The sequence below is a fragment of the Panicum virgatum genome, chromosome 8N (assembly GCF_016808335.1).
Source record: "Panicum virgatum strain AP13 chromosome 8N, P.virgatum_v5, whole genome shotgun sequence".
Taxonomy (NCBI): Eukaryota; Viridiplantae; Streptophyta; class Magnoliopsida; order Poales; family Poaceae; genus Panicum; species Panicum virgatum.
Genome location: NC_053152.1, coordinates 41,955,509 through 41,972,315, shown reverse-complemented (window position 1 = coordinate 41,972,315; position 16,807 = coordinate 41,955,509). Strand labels below are relative to the sequence as shown.

The 16,807-nt window shown below is 45.1% G+C and overlaps 2 protein-coding genes across 13 annotated transcripts; one reads left to right on the top strand and one right to left on the bottom strand.

Moving 5' to 3' along the window:
• Positions 1 to 1,680: 1,680 nt before the first annotated feature.
• LOC120685077 lies at positions 1,681 to 4,913 on the bottom strand. Its single transcript, XM_039966917.1, has 6 exons — positions 4,909 to 4,913; positions 3,775 to 3,903; positions 3,453 to 3,525; positions 3,208 to 3,260; positions 2,256 to 2,334; positions 1,681 to 2,104 (listed from the first exon to the last, which is right to left on the bottom strand). Exons 1-6 carry the CDS (start codon positions 4,911 to 4,913, stop codon positions 2,084 to 2,086), a joined length of 360 nt encoding a protein of 119 aa, XP_039822851.1. The 3' UTR covers positions 1,681 to 2,083.
• A 3,650-nt stretch (positions 4,914 to 8,563) lies between these two features.
• LOC120686458 (translation initiation factor IF-2-like) lies at positions 8,564 to 11,974 on the top strand. Of its 12 annotated transcripts, none has more exons than XM_039968663.1 (5): positions 8,564 to 9,436; positions 9,595 to 9,668; positions 10,854 to 10,969; positions 11,249 to 11,358; positions 11,588 to 11,974. In XM_039968663.1, exons 1-4 carry the CDS (start codon positions 8,608 to 8,610, stop codon positions 11,280 to 11,282), a joined length of 1,053 nt encoding a protein of 350 aa, XP_039824597.1. In that variant the 5' UTR covers positions 8,564 to 8,607; the 3' UTR covers positions 11,283 to 11,358; positions 11,588 to 11,974. The 12 variants fall into 12 exon arrangements, with proteins under 12 accessions (XP_039824597.1, XP_039824596.1, XP_039824595.1 ...); XM_039968662.1 differs by having other exon boundaries at positions 10,809 to 10,969; positions 11,252 to 11,358; XM_039968661.1 differs by having other exon boundaries at positions 10,809 to 10,969.
• Positions 11,975 to 16,807: the final 4,833 nt, after the last annotated feature.

Sequence of the window (16,807 nt, the reverse complement as noted above, 5' to 3'; positions counted from 1 at the left end):
TGAACTACAACTTTATCGTGAAGGAAAGAAATCGTTATCCGTGAGTAACTCATAATCTTGCATTGCATATAGAAACGGTTAATCTCGCGGACGGAGACTACGAATTGGTGCCCGCGGACTCTCGTGTGGATCAGGAGGTCAATTTGAATTGTGCTAACTTGTCTCAAGACCTGGGCCAAGCCCCAGAGGCTTTTCTGCCTGACAGTGCCCAAGAAGGCAAGCCCCGGAGCATAATCCCACTATTTTTCCGAATTATCTTTCAGCTATCTTTTTAATAATGTATTGTAATATTTTGTTTTCTACATTTAAGTTTTCTAGGCGTTGATCGAAAACCCTAGATGCATGATCCCTAGGAACCTATGTTTGATACCGGATCTTTTATCGACTAGTTGCCATGCTAAATAGGTACGGTAGAAGTCGAGTGGTTCCCTGCCTCTCGCGAGCAAATAGGAATTGTACTGACTTTAATTCCTGTTGAAATGTAAGGACAACGGGCGGGGTTGTGTAATTATGATACCCCGCTGGTATAGTCAAAAATGGCTAAGGTCGCGGTGTGTGGCTCATTTCTTAAGCGTTTGAAAGTACTAGCCACATACCGAGAAATATGGTAATCGGAAAGCTTAAGTACCTGATTGGACCGGCGAGTGGAACGATCTCGCACCCTCCTGGTAGAAGTAGGGTTTATATTTTGTCGCGACGTACGGGTGCAGAGTGGTCGGACTCTGTAGTCGGGGAGGGTGCCCCGGATCCACGGACTGGAAAGAAAGGGGAACTGTAGCATGGGCGGGAGCGAAGTCAATCCCCATGCGTGTGGTCTAGGTTCCCCTGGCCAGGTTGAAATTCGATTCGGAATCGTCCGCCTCTCACGGCATGAGATTGCTTAATGTTTTCGGTCACACAGAGTAACAAGTGGAACATGATGATGATAATACTGCTGGTTGATTAAATGGTTGCTCTACCATGTTTGTGTAGAGTTAGTTGCAAATTTAGAATGGTTAATCCAACTAGAATACGGCTAATTAAAACCTGAAAATAAGGATCAACATTTAGTGGCGTTTTTGGCAAAATAAACCCCAACAACCAAAAAGCCTTGCATGTCTAGTTATCGGACTATGTTATATCCGGAGACGGGTCAGTCTTGCTGAGTATTAGTATACTCAGCCTTGCTTGTGGCACTGTTTTTCAGGTACTAATTTCGAGGATCTGTTTGCAAGTCTTACTTGGCCGTGTACCTTGTCTCCGGGTTGGTCTGTTGAGTGGGATGGTCCTTCAGCGGGTGCTGATCGCCCTCCCGCTGAGTGACACTTTCATACGGGCTTATCGATGCGTCACATTTTTACGCTAGTTATCTTTTAATGCTTCCGCTGAACAATGAGACTCGAATAATTTGAGTAGATGGAACTCTGTAGTACTTTACTATTCTGAACCTGGTTTGTAATAAATTTCTTTCCGCTGCAATCACTCTGAGGTGTATGAAATGTTCTGTATTGTAATCTCTGGGCTCACCTTCGTGTGAGTGTTGTCTGCTGATCCTGGAATAGCGCGGCTTTAATCGAGGCTTCACTCGAGGAACTACCGGTGAGTGCCAATTTGGGTCAGAGTTGCTTAGCAACAAAGATCAGTGCACCCGGGCCCAGTAGTTTTGGGTGGTTCCGCCACAGCATGAAGGCCACAAAGAATGTGGATACAACAATCATCAGCCATGATCTCAGGAAATCCTTATTTCAATGTTATTTTCCTTCACACCCTTTCCATAATTGCTTCAATTTTGGGTGCTGTGCCATGGACAATTTTGTACAGAGTATAAAGTTAATAGCTTCCAAATCAAGCTCGTATTTCACTTCGCCGCCCTTGTTTGGTAAGTCCAGTATGTCAGCGACAGCTTCTGCTGTAACAGAGATCCTACCCCTTCCATGAAGCACAAGCTCTGAGGACTCAGCATCAAAACAGTCAAAGAAAAGCCAGTTAGCGAGATCCGTTGCATTGTTTCGCAAGAGATCTTCAGCAGCCCGCCGAATTCCACATCACATATCATCTTCATCTCATCTGATTAGAAGACATGGTTTTGTACAGCTTGACAAGCCTAGCAGGCGAAGCCCTGTGCCTGGGTTGTTAGCAACAAAAAAAAAAGCAGGGCGTGCTATCAGTATTTAAGGAAGAACTGATAGGTATTGTTTACAGTTAAGACATGATGCTAGGATGAGTTGCCAAAAAAGATAAGAAAAAATCACATAGTTTGGTGGTTGGGGCCATACCGCCGTATGAGAAGAAGGGGGGCGCTGTTTCTGCTTCTGTCCTCTCGGCATTGTGACAAATATGCATGAAAAAGAGCTGCTGCAGAAAAAATTGAGGAAAAAATTAAGATGTTTGAGATGCCTGATTAGTAGACTATTACTGCCTATCTAGGATCATATTAATGCCTGGTTAACTAAATAAAATTACTCAGTATGCAGTGTGAAAAATATTTCAAAAACACTACTAATTAGAGCACATGCTTTCCAGCCCGCATATGCCCCCCTAATATGTGCTTCCAGCCAACATCACCCATCCCCGAACTGAATCCGAAAAAAATACGCAGCACATATGGAGTGCACAGCATAGGCTCGACAACCTAAATTTGAGACCCTAATTTGAAATGGTACTTTGCCTGATTAGTAGAGTATTATTGCCTATCTAGCATCATATTAATGCCTAGTGAACTGAAAAAAGTTGCATAAAATGCAGTGTGGAAAAATGTTCCAAAAAAAGCATTGCTAATCAGAGCATGTGCTTCCGGCCCGCATATGCCCCCCGATATTGGCTTCCATCGAACATCCCCCCACCCACTCAACTTAATCCAAAAAATGCCCAGCACATTTGAAATGCACAGCATATGCTCGAAAGCCTAAGTTGAGACCCTAAATTGAGATGGTACTTTGCTTGATAAGTAAAGTATTATTGCCTATCTAGGATCATCTTAATGCCTGGTTAACTGAAAAAAATTGCTTACTATGCAGTTGACAAAAAAGAGTTGTTGAGTAGAGGTGTAAAAACAGCTAAACTACATCTCCAAAAACTAAGCAGCTAAACAACTAACTCATCCAAAAACTACAGCTACATAAAATGTGTTTACGGGCATAAAGCACGTGCACAGATCTGTCTGCTAGCAGGACACGCATCACATATATGAAGATGATTTAGGGGTGTGTACGGGAGAGAGCAGCTCACCTGCAATTTCCCAGCACCCTGGCGTTACCCAAGATCCCCAGCGGCGTGCAGTTCTGGACACTGCGAAACATGAAAAGGACATGAAAACGGTGATGAGCATGCGAGAAAAATCCTACTCCACACCCATCTCCAAAATCAAACGCCACTTGAAAAACACCCCAAAATTGAATCCCTAGATTGGAGCACACAGAAAAGGGGATCCCCTGCAGGACGAGGAGGGAGGGGTGCGTGGAGAGATGGCTTACCATGGCCTGGATCTGCACTTCCCAAACAAACGCGCGTAAGCCACCACACGGAGATCCAGCCTCCCGACCCGCACTGATGAAAAAATCGACAAAAAAACTAGAGCACATCAGAAAAACAAGGGGGGGGGGGTAGATGTGCACGTGGGATAGGATGCTCGACTTGATCTGATCTGCGATTCAAAAGAGAGGGGATCCCCAACCTCCTCGCAGTTGGTCAGTGAATCGATGAAAAAAAAACAACCGAAAACAGAGCACATCAGAAGAAATCGCAGGGGGGACAGCCAGGTAGAGTTTTGGGGCTAGGGCGTTGAGAAGCATTCACCTCGTCAGGGTGTGATGGCCGGATTCAGCTTGGCACCATGGGGGTTGGCTGTGGGATCGCCAGAGGTCGACGGGAACGAAGAGAGAGAGAGGAGGAGAACAAAATGAACAGGCGCCGGTTTCGGATGTTCTGAATAAAATTGTCCACCGCTCTAACGTGGGGCCAGCCTGTCGTCTGCGCGCGCGTGAGCGAGGCGTGCATGTGGTGTTCGTGTCGTTGGATGAAACGCGGATGGTGGATGGAAGAGGCCATACAATTGCACAACCGTACGGCCGGTTGTAGTAAAGTCTTTACCTTTCACCACAACTATGAAAATCGAGGAGAAATGAAGGAACAGGTCATACCAGACAATGTCTTACGGGTTCATTTAGAGCCCGTTTAGTTCCCAAAAATTTTCACGCGCTACAATAACTTGAAACGTTTGACCACTAATTTGAAGTATTAAATGTGGATAACTGACAAAATCCATTCCATAACCTCTGGGTGAAATCGCCAGACGAATCTAATGAACCTAATTATGCAATGATTAGACAATGTTGTGCTACAGTAACTAACCTCTAATGACATATTAATTAGCCTTAATAGATTCGCCTTGCGATTTCCCATCCATCCGTGTAATTAGTTTTATAATTAATTCATATTTAATACTCCTAATTAGTGGTCAAACGGTCTCAAAATTTTTTGCCCCAATATTTTTTGAGAACTAAACAGCCCTTATACGGCATTTGCAGGGGAACAGTCGTGTTTAGTTTGTGTTACGCTAGAAGTAGCACAAACTTTGACCGTTAATTACTGGTATTAAATGAAGAAAGTTTGCAAAACTAACTCCACAACTCATGCGTTACTTTGCGAGACGAATGTAAGCGATTAGAGGATGGTTATTGTAGCATTACTGTAGCCAATCATGGATTAATTACCGTCATTAGATTCGTCACGAAAAGTTACACATTTTGCAAATAAACTTCGTTCAATACTTCATGCATGCAAGATTCTTTTTGTAGCGCGGATAGCGCAAAGTAACCAAACAGGGCCAAGGTGAGCTCCAAGCATCCAAACCGCCATGGAGTTTCTTGGGAATCTGCCAAAGCCGCTGCAAATTCTTGGTCTCTGGGCTATCGTTTCATGGCGAAGTACTGCATTTCCGGTATCAGCAGACTGCAATCGCCAGAGCGAATAGCTTTCGGAAGCGTAGGGTGCTCAGGCATGCAGGAACACCCAAACTCAACTCGGTGAAGCTTGAAGTAGGAGCAGGTAGAAATAACGAAATTAGCTTCTTCTTTTTTCTTTGCCCCTCCTGGGCCTGGATTTCTCCCAGGGATCACTGGATCAGACAAGCCCGATTTGTTGGCTTTTCCTTATGTTGGGCCTCACATGTACAAGGAAGAAGATCGTTGCGCAAAAACTCAAGAAGAAAAATCTTGGAACAGCGTGGTATGACTGCTTGCCGTTGTGCATTGGGGCACGATGATCTCGTCGTGAACTGGCCCTGGGAGAATCCTTTCATCATCCTTTACTTAATCTCTCGCTTAAATGCCCCCGCGTATCATATTGTGCACCAACTTGGGGTGGTGGCGCTGCCGCATCCTAATTAATTTCACCGATACGGCACGCTGGAAGAACACACTTTTTATCTCCTTCGCTCCTCCCCTCTCTGCTGATATCTGAAATTGCTAGTTCTAGTAATTTGAGCATGATGGTCCGGTCAAACAATTGTTACAAAGGCCGGGTATGCGACGTGGTAAGATGCAACATTAGTTAATCATCAGGCTAGAGCTGATGGGCCCATCAATACACATATGGTTAGAGCCCCGCGTGTTGTGATGCTATCTGTCCCTAGTAATAAATTTGGTCGCAAACAATGGCCGGTGATGCCCATCAATACATTTATGATTTCGCGTACCGAGGTTGGTCCTGTCAAACGAAGTACCCCCATGTCGGTGGGAGTTCTTTTCATGACTAATGAGCTACCACGTAAAGGAAAATGATGATGTCGTCATTTATTTGATGAAGTAATTAAAAGGGTAAACTCGTTTCATTTAGAATGAAACCACTTGAATACTCTTTTCGAATATTTGGAAATCACATACCTCCTCCATTATATCTATGGGATTTCATTTGTATGATCAATTGGCCAATGTGAATAATGAGTTACCTCATAAGAAAAAAATGATGACATGCCATTCATTTAATGAAGAAAAAGGGGGTAAACTCGTTTCATTTAGAGTGAAACCACTTGAACACTCTTTCGAACACCTCGAAATCGATCCTACCAATTCAAGCTTCTAGTGGTTTAGAAACTGAACCAAAACCACCCCATTATGTAACATTGGTTGCATGTCATGCAAGTCCACCCCAAACAAGTTTGCCATCTACAAGATCCAAACCAAACCAAACCACATGTCTATTAAGTCCAAATCCTCAAACGGTTCCTAATCAAAACTACATGCTTGGTGGATATGGCTGCCAGCCTGCCAGTCGGGGCAGCAATGAGAGTTGAACAGATCGAGATTTTCCTGGTAATGACAATCATAGTGTTATAGTGTTTTGGTTCGATCATAAATATTTTAGTTTAATCCAAACCTGATTAAACCATTCTCAAGGAAAAACCAAATTGAACCAAACCATTTTCTAGAGCCAGCCTATTTACACCAAACCAATGTTAAACCAGTTGAAACCCAAACTGAAAAAACTGGTTTGCCACCGAACCATTAGCCACCCACCATCCTCTATTATAATTTCTATAGGATTTCATGTATATGATCAAGTGGCCAAATCATATTGTAATTAACAATTAATATCACCACCTGTCTACAAAACAATAACAAGATAAAACCATGAGATGGGAGAGTTCTATTAGAGCAAGTATTATGGTGGGCTAAAAACAGGCTGAATGCTGAGGTGGAGGAGAGAGAAAAGAGAGAGGAGAAGTGAGCTGTTAGCTTACAGCCAACTTCGACACAAGAATCAAAAAAATTTGTGAGATAGACAAATGGACTATGTATTTATGGTGCAGAGCTAAACCATTATACAAGTGGGCTGAGAGATGAGCTGCAAAGGTTCTTGCAGCCAGCAGTAGGCTAAATCATTAGCCTTGCTCTTATCTAGCAATACACTAGTACTCCCTCTGTTCTCTTTTGATAGTCTCATTTTCAAAACTGAAATATTCACAAATGATAGTACTATTTGCTATTGATAAGGACCATGGCAATAAATAGCACCAGTAACGAGGAGTTTCTAGCAAAGACATTGGGGGCTAGAAAAAAGCCTTTGTGTTACATTAATTAGATGATAAACAAACTTGTTTTTTCTTAGTCATTGTGTTAAGGTGAAATAGGACTATCAATAGAGAACGGAGGGAATACTATTTTAGTTCACGGGCTATCTTGGAAACACAAATTTAGGGCATCGTATACTGTGATGCATGTCCCTGGATTTATGACCTTCTAGATCTGGATTTGAGTAAAAGTCTTCGGCTGCATTAATTGTTTTAGCGGCTTGTTTATCTTGTTACCAATCAATGTACCCCATGTGATAATCACATGTGCCAGCCAATCGAATCAATGAGCTTATTCTTTGTTTATTTAAGAATGCATCTACCGTACATTGTGATGCGTGTTCTGTCCCTAGTGGCCAGTGCCATAAAAATTGATCCAATTTTGTTCAAAGCATAGCTTTTGTCCATATATACAACTTTTTAGATCCAGACTTGAGTTATATATAAGTCAAAGTCTTCTGGGCTTCATCTGTTTAGGGCTTGTTCGGTTAATCTTCTCCACAAAGAGATTGGAGGTGATTGAGGGAGGATTTTGATCTGTTGGGATTTAATCCCTTCCAACCCTCTCCAATCCTCTTCAGTTCCCTCCAAACCGAACAAGGCTTTAAGAGCATTCCCAACCCTCCTCCATGTAAGATGGTGTCAATAGTATTAAATATACTGTCACATAGGACTTTTGACTTATGTGGCACCATAATAAATGAGAGAGAGTGTGTAAAGAGAAAGAAACTAGGTCTCATGCAAGACCCAGTGTCAACACGCAAACAAATACGCTTGACACCACATTTATGCATTGGGAGTGAGGTGGTGTCTTCATAATAAATGGAGAACAAATATGATAGGTGGAGAAAAGAGAGAGTTTAATAGGAATCCACACTAAAAATCATGGGTTGTAGAGTGTAGTTTCTAAAAGTGATGTCTTGATGATATGACAACATAAACACTACTCATGGACACTATGGGTTGGGATTGACCTAAGGCCAGTCTCAGTGGGAGTTTCATGTTCACAGTTACTTAGACTAAAAACTAAGTAACTGTGCCAGATGTGTTTCATGGTGATGAAACTCTCCTCATATCTCATGAAACTCCATTCTTCTCTCTAATTGCCATGTCAGCAAAATTGATGATATTTAATACTATAAAATTCTCCATAAAACCCTTTTGAGACTTGTTCAAGTGGCCAGGCTGCATGAATGAAGATTACTAGTACTAGGCAACCAGGGGAGCCGGTATCTGTACCGTTGATGTATGCTTGGAGATTTGTGATCCTGTCAGGAGGAGGTCAGGTGCGCTGCGATGTGGTCAGAAAGGGAACAGGGGAGGGTGCAGATACGTATTTGTATACGAAGTGATGTTCAACCAATGGGATGTGTGGAATTGAGGGGATCCGCTCCATCCTGTACACCAGGTACTAAATTAATCTGCGGTTAGTGGATTCAAAATTCAAAATTTGAACAAGCAAAGGGAAAATAATTAAATAAAGGGGACGTACCCCTTGAGGCAGGGCCAGCCATTTGCTTCCCCCGGTACAGCTCTATCGTTGAGGTCGAGGGGAGGGAATGGAGAACGAGAGGCAGCACCTTCTATACGCCGACCAGAGGGGGGGGGGATGGAGAACGCCCAGATCGGGCGTTGCTGCGTGCGGCGGCAAGCGATACCGCGGCTGGCGGTGCTGTGCTGGGACCGCGGCCGGCGCTTCCTCCCGGGCTGGCGGCGCTTGCCTCCCAAGCTTGGATCCGGCGCTGGCAAGGCCAGATCCGGCGGCGGTGAGCTCGGCACCCGCGCCTCCACGCCGAGCTCGGCGCGGCCCTCCGCGCGTTGGATCCGGTGTTCGCGAGGCCGGATCCGGCGGTGGTGAGCTCGGTGCCTGTGCCTCCACGTCGAGCTCGGCGCGCCTACTAGCGCCGCCGCCCCGTCGGGGCTGGTGGGCGGCGGTGGCGGCGCGTTCGGGTGGGACGCCGTCTGGTGGGTCGCGGCGGCGGAGGCGAGGGGCGCTTGAGCCTCCGCGCCGTCCCACTCCCCGCAGCGGGCCTCGCCGGCCTCTGCTCGCTCTCCCTCAACGAGGACCACACCAACGAGGACGACGCCGGCCCCATGTGGGCGACTGCGCACTGCCCCGATCCATTCCCGACACCTCCTCGCATCCGCCTCGCGGAGCGGCATTCCATCGAGCACCTCACTGGCGCGGACGCCCACCGCCTCCCACCGCATTCCAAAAGAGGAGAGGAAGACGACGACGTGGCACCATGGCGACGGCACAGGCAGCCTCGGCGTCCCCCACCCACCACCGCGTGTCCCCGGGGACGTCGCCGCCGCAGCCGCCGTACCCCAGCGCCTCCAGGATCGCAGACTCTGCCTGCTTCCCCCAGTACACCGCCTCCCTCAAGTGTATGCGCACAACTTTATCCAACCGCCGGAATCCCCATTCTGGGGCCGCCGTCTCCTCCTCTCCCGGATCCCTTCGCACTTGCGCGTTCACTAGGGAACTCTTTCTTTGTAGTGGCATGCTGTATGGTCATTCGCTGATGCTATCGTTGTTTCTTAAGGTTTGGAGGGCAACCAGGACAAGAGCAAGTGTCAGCAGCAGTTCGACAATTACAAGGAGTGCAAGAAGAAAGAGGTTTGCCTTTTGTCTTCCCAATTCCTCTGCAAACTCAGTGGTGATACATGATAGATGGAATCAGTTGTTTCGCAGAGTCTCACTTTCTGTTGGTTTCCCAAGATGCTTCAATCGAACAAGTTTAGGATGCCTCCTTCTCAAATTCCTCTATTAAAAGCTTTAAGATCATTTGGTGCATCCTAAAGGATCTCAGCGAAGGGTGATCCCATGATTACTACATAGACTCACTAGGCTTTTTAACCATGTCATATTGGTCTACTACATACAGATCCGTACAGTAGCTATCTGTACTCCAATGGGGGCAATTGATTTTTCAGAAAATCTTGCTGCTGTACGGTGCATGTTTTTCTCTTTAGATATTCAAGGATCAGCAGTAAGGTAGTAATTTTGGACAATACTGGGCATAGAGATGTAGCATCCCAATCCCAACTGTCCTAAGTTGAGATCAAAACTCTCTGTAGCATTTGGTTGACATGCTTAATTGATTTTCATATTGCTAGCACCAACATTTCTAGGGTCATCCATTTTGATGATTTTTGCTTTGTTCTTCCGTTTGTTCACTTGTTGCCTCATCGCATATAGCTTCACCCCATATCCATCCAGTATCCTGACTTCAGAGATTCTAATGATATGAGTGATGCTTCATTCCTCTTATCCTTGGATACTAGCTTGCATTTGCATGCACATAAGTAAAGGACTAGAGTTTTGTAACTTTTAGCTATAAAACCCACCACTCAGATCTGCTCCAAAGTTTAATTTTTGACTACAATGGCCTTAATACTAAATCTAAATCATCAAATGATCATTTACTTACAATTTTATTTGGCCAAATGATGACATCCCTTTACTACTACCATTTTTTTTGGGGGGGGGGGGGGGGGCTGTCTTCTGTACCTCCTTTAGTGCTTATTCACCTTCCCAAGCTGCATTGTTTCTTTCTCCCTTAGCTGATACTTGCAATGATGGATGCGTGATTATTGTGAAAGATATGTTTGCTTAGCTCGGGATATGTTATTAGTTGATAGCAAGACTGCACCTTTTGTTATGCTTCCTTGCCTGTGCAATATGCTGATCCACTTTTTTCTTGCCAACTGCTTTTATTGAGTGGAGATCCTAATTTTTGTTCTGATGTGTGTGTAGCTTGGCAACACTCCTCAAAATTTGACTCCATTCTCCCTCACGCAGTCCTCACGCAGTCCTCACTTCTTTGCAAATGGCAGTGTTCCACTCGTGGAGGAGGACGATGAGCGCGGCTGCGGGCTGAGGAGGACGCTGAATACTTGTTTCAAAACTTTTGATGTGTAAATACATTCTGCCTGTTTCCAAGTTCCCATTTTTAGCTCTCAGAATGTTTGTGCATATTGCTACATGCACGTTTGTTTTGCTTAATCATTCAAAAGGAAAACCCTGAAACAAGCTTGTTTTGACAATAATTGCATTATTGCTGTCTTCTTGTACAATCATATTTGTGCATTCATATAGTAGTACATGGTAATCTTTAAATAAAGTGGTACACATGTACTGAGTTTCTTCTATATTTATCTTTACTCTTGAGTTTCAAAAATATTTCTCATTTATGGTAGGTACATTGGGGCAGCCGGCAATCAGGGGTAGCGTTGTGCAGTATGCGTGCACCACGGTGGTCATCGGTACCACATCCGCGTCCTCCTCCGCGAGCAGCAGTCGATAGGTACTTCCACAAGCAACATTCTCTTCTCTGTTCTTGCCACGGGGGTAGTGTTTTGTTTTGTAGACTATATTACTAGCTAAATCAATACTTGGTATAAGTTGATATCAAAACTGCACCTTGTGTGATGCTTCCTTGGCTGTGCAATATGCTGATCCATTTTTTCTTGCCAATTGCTTTTATTGAGTGGACTAGTGGAGAGATTCTAATTTTTGTTCTTATGTGTGTGCAGCTGGGCAAAACCTCTCGCAATTTGACTCGTCTGCTCCGTCTCCAGCCGTCCTCACTTCTTTGATCTATGACAGTTCCTTAGATTCTTGACGTAGCTGAACCATTACAAACGGCGGCAAGCTCCCTTGCTCGTGGAGTAGGTATACAATGTATAATTCCATATCAAAGTTCAAATCCCATGAACACGTACTTTAAGCAGTGTTTTGATTAGGGCCTTGCTTCTCTAAGACACTGGCCGGGACCATGTACATTTTTGTTTTGGATGGGGCTTTGATTCTCAAATAAATTTGCACATGATCTTTTATATTATTTCAAAGCTAGTTGTCGAAACACAATATGTATAGGTACATGTACCGCACTTTGATATTCTTTGATTTTGTTTCAGAAATTCCTGGCAATTTCGTTTCTTTGTCATCCATAAATATCGGTGTGCTTAGGCTCGGGTACTGGGTGGTACCAGATAAATTGAATAATGTGTTGCATATACATCATGGTATATAAAAAGCCTGTATACATGCCCTAGAGGATCAGCTCAATGGATAGTAAATTTATTGATATTTTTTTTATATATATCACTGCAAATGAGTTCTTGCACACATGATACTAGTATAGTCCGGTACTAGCTAGCACATGAATTGAGAAAAAGAAAATGAATATATATGACAACACTACTATAGATGGATAGAATCTTTTAGAAAATTACTTAGCATTTTCTCCCAGTTACTTGTATTTAAAATTCAAAATATTTATTGACAAGGTACTAGTACCGGTATATGCTTATTCCACTATCAACGAAATATTATTGTTGGCTGGAGCTGCAGCACACAATTAGGCAGCTAATAAAAATAGTCTTCTCTATATGTGTGAAGAAATGGTAAAAAAATGAGCGGTGGAGAGGTAACGGTAAGAAAATGACCGGAGAACACAGATGATTAAAAAAATAAACGGTGCACAGAGGAGCATGCTTTCTCTAGGCTTCTGTGCACTTTATGTTCATTCACCTGTACCTCTGGCAGTGTAGAATGGGAATACGAGGAGTAAAAAAATTAAAATACAAGAGAATACAGCCAAATAAGACAAGAAAGCACAGATCTCGGTACAGCACCAGCGGCAGGATAAAGACACTCGCGGTTGCCGGGTCCAAAATGGTGTTTCCGAGGCTGCATGAGTTATCTCTCTTGTTCTTACCAAGGTTACAGTTTACCCCCATGCAAGTGATGGGTATTGATAGGTTACGGTCAACCGTACGGAGGCTCTCGTACCGTCGATTTTCCGACCGTTACTTTTTTCCATTTATAGAAATTTTTTTGTCGTTTTCTGATTAAAATTTTTTTTAAAAAAAATACAAGAAAATTTTGGAGACCAAAAAACATTTCAAGGAAAATATTAGAGCAGAAAAAAAATTCAAGAAAAAAAATTGGAGACCAGAAAAAAAATTTCAAGAAAAAAAATTGGAGAGCACAAAAATTTCAAGAATTTTTTTTGCGACATTAAAAAAAATATTCATTCGAAGAAAATCAAAAGAAATTAAAAAAAAATGTTGAAAAATTTTTGCAAAAAAAAACTGGAGGCGCGAGGCGGCGGCGGATCCGCGCTGCCCCGTCGGACGACGGGGGAGCGTGCGGCCCAGGGAGTCTTGAGGCCGCCGCACCCAGGGGAGGCGGATCCGGCGGCGGTGAAGTCGGTGGAGCGCGCGGCGGCGGCGGCGCGCGGATCCGGCGGCGGCGACGGGGTCGCAGAGGCACACGGCGAGGTGGAGCGGGGTCTCCCTCCTTGGCACGTCGCGGCGGTCGATGACGGCGGAGACGGCGTCGGCGACGGCCTCCCCCGCGATGGACTCCTAGGGGCGCGGAGCTCCCCGGCGCCTGCCGCGCCGCTCGCCTGGATGGGAGCCGGGAGGTGGGGCGGGGGCGCCGGGCGCCTCGCCTGGATCCAGACCCAGAATGAGAAAAGAGAAAAAAGGATAGAGGAGGAAGGGAGCAGGTGGGGGAGGGGGATCACGTGGTGGGCCATGTCGACCGTAACTTTCCTTGCGTGCGGTCATCTGGAAACTCAGCATTCCGGCAAGTGATGACGTTACCTATTTGTACTAACTAATTAGGATTAAATTTTGCGCCGACTCGCTCTATTGCTTAGACATCTCAAAGCGCTAATATTCCCAGTCGCACGCATGACTGGGATTTGCACCGTCGCATAAGCAGGCTATTAGGCTTCATCTGTTATTTTCTGATGACATATTTGCTCTCTTCCTGCCCATATTGCCAAGCGATCAAGTGTGAACATGTTGGCGCACAATCTGGGCTAACACCACTACTAGAAAACAGGCCTTCAGCACCGGCTGAGAAGGGCCAAAGGAACCGGTTTCCCAACCGGTGCCCCGCAACCGAAACCATTGGCTTGGGTCTAAAACTCCGGGTATTTAACCCGGTGCCTTAGGCACCCATTGGTACCGGTTGGAAAGTCCAACCGGTACCAAAGAGACTGCCACGCTAACGCAAGATGGCAGCTGTAGCAAAAATGGTCTCTCATGCCATATTTCAATATACTGTTTTGGCGATTGATGACACACAATACTTGGACTAATATATGTGTTAAGATGATCATTATCAGGCTTATAGGTCCAAGGGATGAAAAGATACAAAACCCCGAAGAAATCAGGTCGAAAGGACCGAGACAGAGGTAATTTGCACTCACCAGTTAAACCGACGTGAGGCAAATTACACTCACCGGTGCAATGGGCTCAGTAGAGGCGAAGTCAACAGAGTGCACCGGATGAACCGACGATGGGAAAAGATGTATCATCGGTGCAGCGGATCCAGAAGCTAAGGCTAGGGTTCAGCACCGGTTAGACCGGCGATGCTCAAATTGAGCGTCGGTGCAGTTGTTCAGAGACTCCATTTTTCGGGGGTTTCTGAGCTTGCACTCACCGGTTAAACCGACGATGATTTCAAGAGCGTCGGTACAATTGATCAAGTAGCCGTTGGAGCAGTAACGGCTAGTAGCTGGGAAAAAGCATTCACTGGTTGAACCGGTGATGACAAAACTAGAGCGTCGGATCAACCGGCGTTCAGGAATTCTGTCAGCCTTTCCCAACGGCTCTTTTGGGGGTGTGTGGGCTATATATACCCCCAAGGCCGGTTGCTGCATATGGTTGGACGCCAAAAAGGTTGAAGGAAGTGTTGCCCAAGCAAATCATCATCTCCAACCATCCTTGCAAAGTTTAGTGTCATATCTAGCTTGTGAGAAGCTTTTGAGAGAGTGCTTTGTGCACTTGTATAGGCTTAGTTCTTGAGAGAGCTAGCTTAAGAGAAGTCTTGCCGAGGCAAGCAAAGCATTCCCGTCGACGACCCTCTGACTTGGTTTGGAGTGATGCCGACACTTTGTACGGGGGAAGAGGAGACCCCCTCCTTGGTGGAGAAGCTCCGTAGTGGATTTCGGCCGGGTGACCGAGAGAGACGGTGGCGGTGCACGAGACTTGGTGTCTTGTGGGCACTTGCCTTTGCTTGCCGGTGCGCCTTGGTGGCCTAGTGCAAGACAGTGATCGGAAGAGCCTCGGTGTCCCGTGGACATGGGCGTTTGAGCCGAACCACGTTACATGATCGTGTCTACTCAGGAGTTTGCATCCCTCTTGCACTTACCTCTTTACCTACCGTATTACGTTTCCGCACTTACTCTATCTTGCGTGCCTTTACTTTTCTAGTTAGTTTGATTAGGATTGGCTATAGGTTGCAATTCTTTTGGGGTAAGTAGAGAGTAGCAAAGATAAACCTTAGTCATAACTAGCATGTGTAGAATATGTTAGGTTTATCTAATGCAAATAGATTGAGCCCTAGATTAGAAAGCAAATTAGCGACCCTATTCACCCCCTCTCCCTCTAGGGTCGGACACCCCGGCGATCCTTACAACAAGGCCTCATAATTTACAAATGTTAGCTGCATTGTACAGACCAGGTCACACACGCGATTTGAGGATTTAATTTTTGTAGACGATCTACTAGCGGCTGAAGGCGTAGAAGATGATGTCGATGTATATGAGCATGGCGGCGGGGACGAGCACGAGCGGCACAACAGCGACCCAGGAAGCCGAGCTTCACCTACACCACGTTGACGAGCACCATCATGAGGAAGCCGCACCTGGTGACGGAGCCCATGGCACTGCCGAGGGCCTTGAGCATGTTAGAAGCGACGGCGAACAAAACGATGAAAAATAGAAAGATCAAACCGTAGAAAGACACGAGGATTTAACGTGGAAAACCCCTCCAATGCGAAGGGTAAAAACCACGGGCGCCAGCCAGCAAGAACTTCACTATATCGGGTGTTTGTGTACAACGCCTAGCGGCGGCTTACAAGAGGAATAATATGATTGATATTCTCCGGTGAAGCCTATGGGTTAGATATATAGGAGAGTCACGTGGTCTTCTCAACTTATACTAGCAATGTGGGATTAAAAGTTTGCACCACATGGGCCTTAATGGGCCAAGCCCAAATTCCAACAATCTCCCGTCAGAATTTGGATCACAATATAACATACTCCACCTTGAGACAAATTCCTTCTTGTAGCATATCGAAATCATCACCTGAACACAACAAAGAACAGAACTTCTGGCGCCAAATAGCCTCTTGGGCTAAACTGTCAAACCAACTAAGCTTGAGCAAAGCTCAAACTTAGCTACATGAACTGGTTTAGTCATCATATCAGTTAGATTATCTTGCATACCTTCAATTTACCTTGTGAAATAACATCACGAACATAATGGTACTTGACATCAATATGTTTTGTCCTTTCATGAAACATCTGATCTTTAGTGAGGCAAATAGCACTTTGACTGTCACAGAATAGATCAATGCAAGAATCAACTCCACACAGCTCAGCAAACAAACCTTTCAGCCAAACTGACTCCTTGCATGCTTCAGCAATAGCCATATATTCTGCTTCTGTGGTAGACATAGTAACAACAGGCTGCAAAGTAGCCTTCCAACTCACAGCACAACTGCTAACAGTGAACACATAACCTGTGAGTGACCTGCGCCTATCCAAATCAGCAGCATAATCTGAATCCACATAACCAATGAGTCCCTGATCAGTTCTCCCAAACTTAAACAAGAATTTGCTATTCCTCTGAGGTACCTGAAAATCCACTGAACTGCCTTCCAGTGTTCTTTACTAGGATTAGACATGTATCTGCTAACCAAACTCATAGCATATGATAAATCTGGGCGAG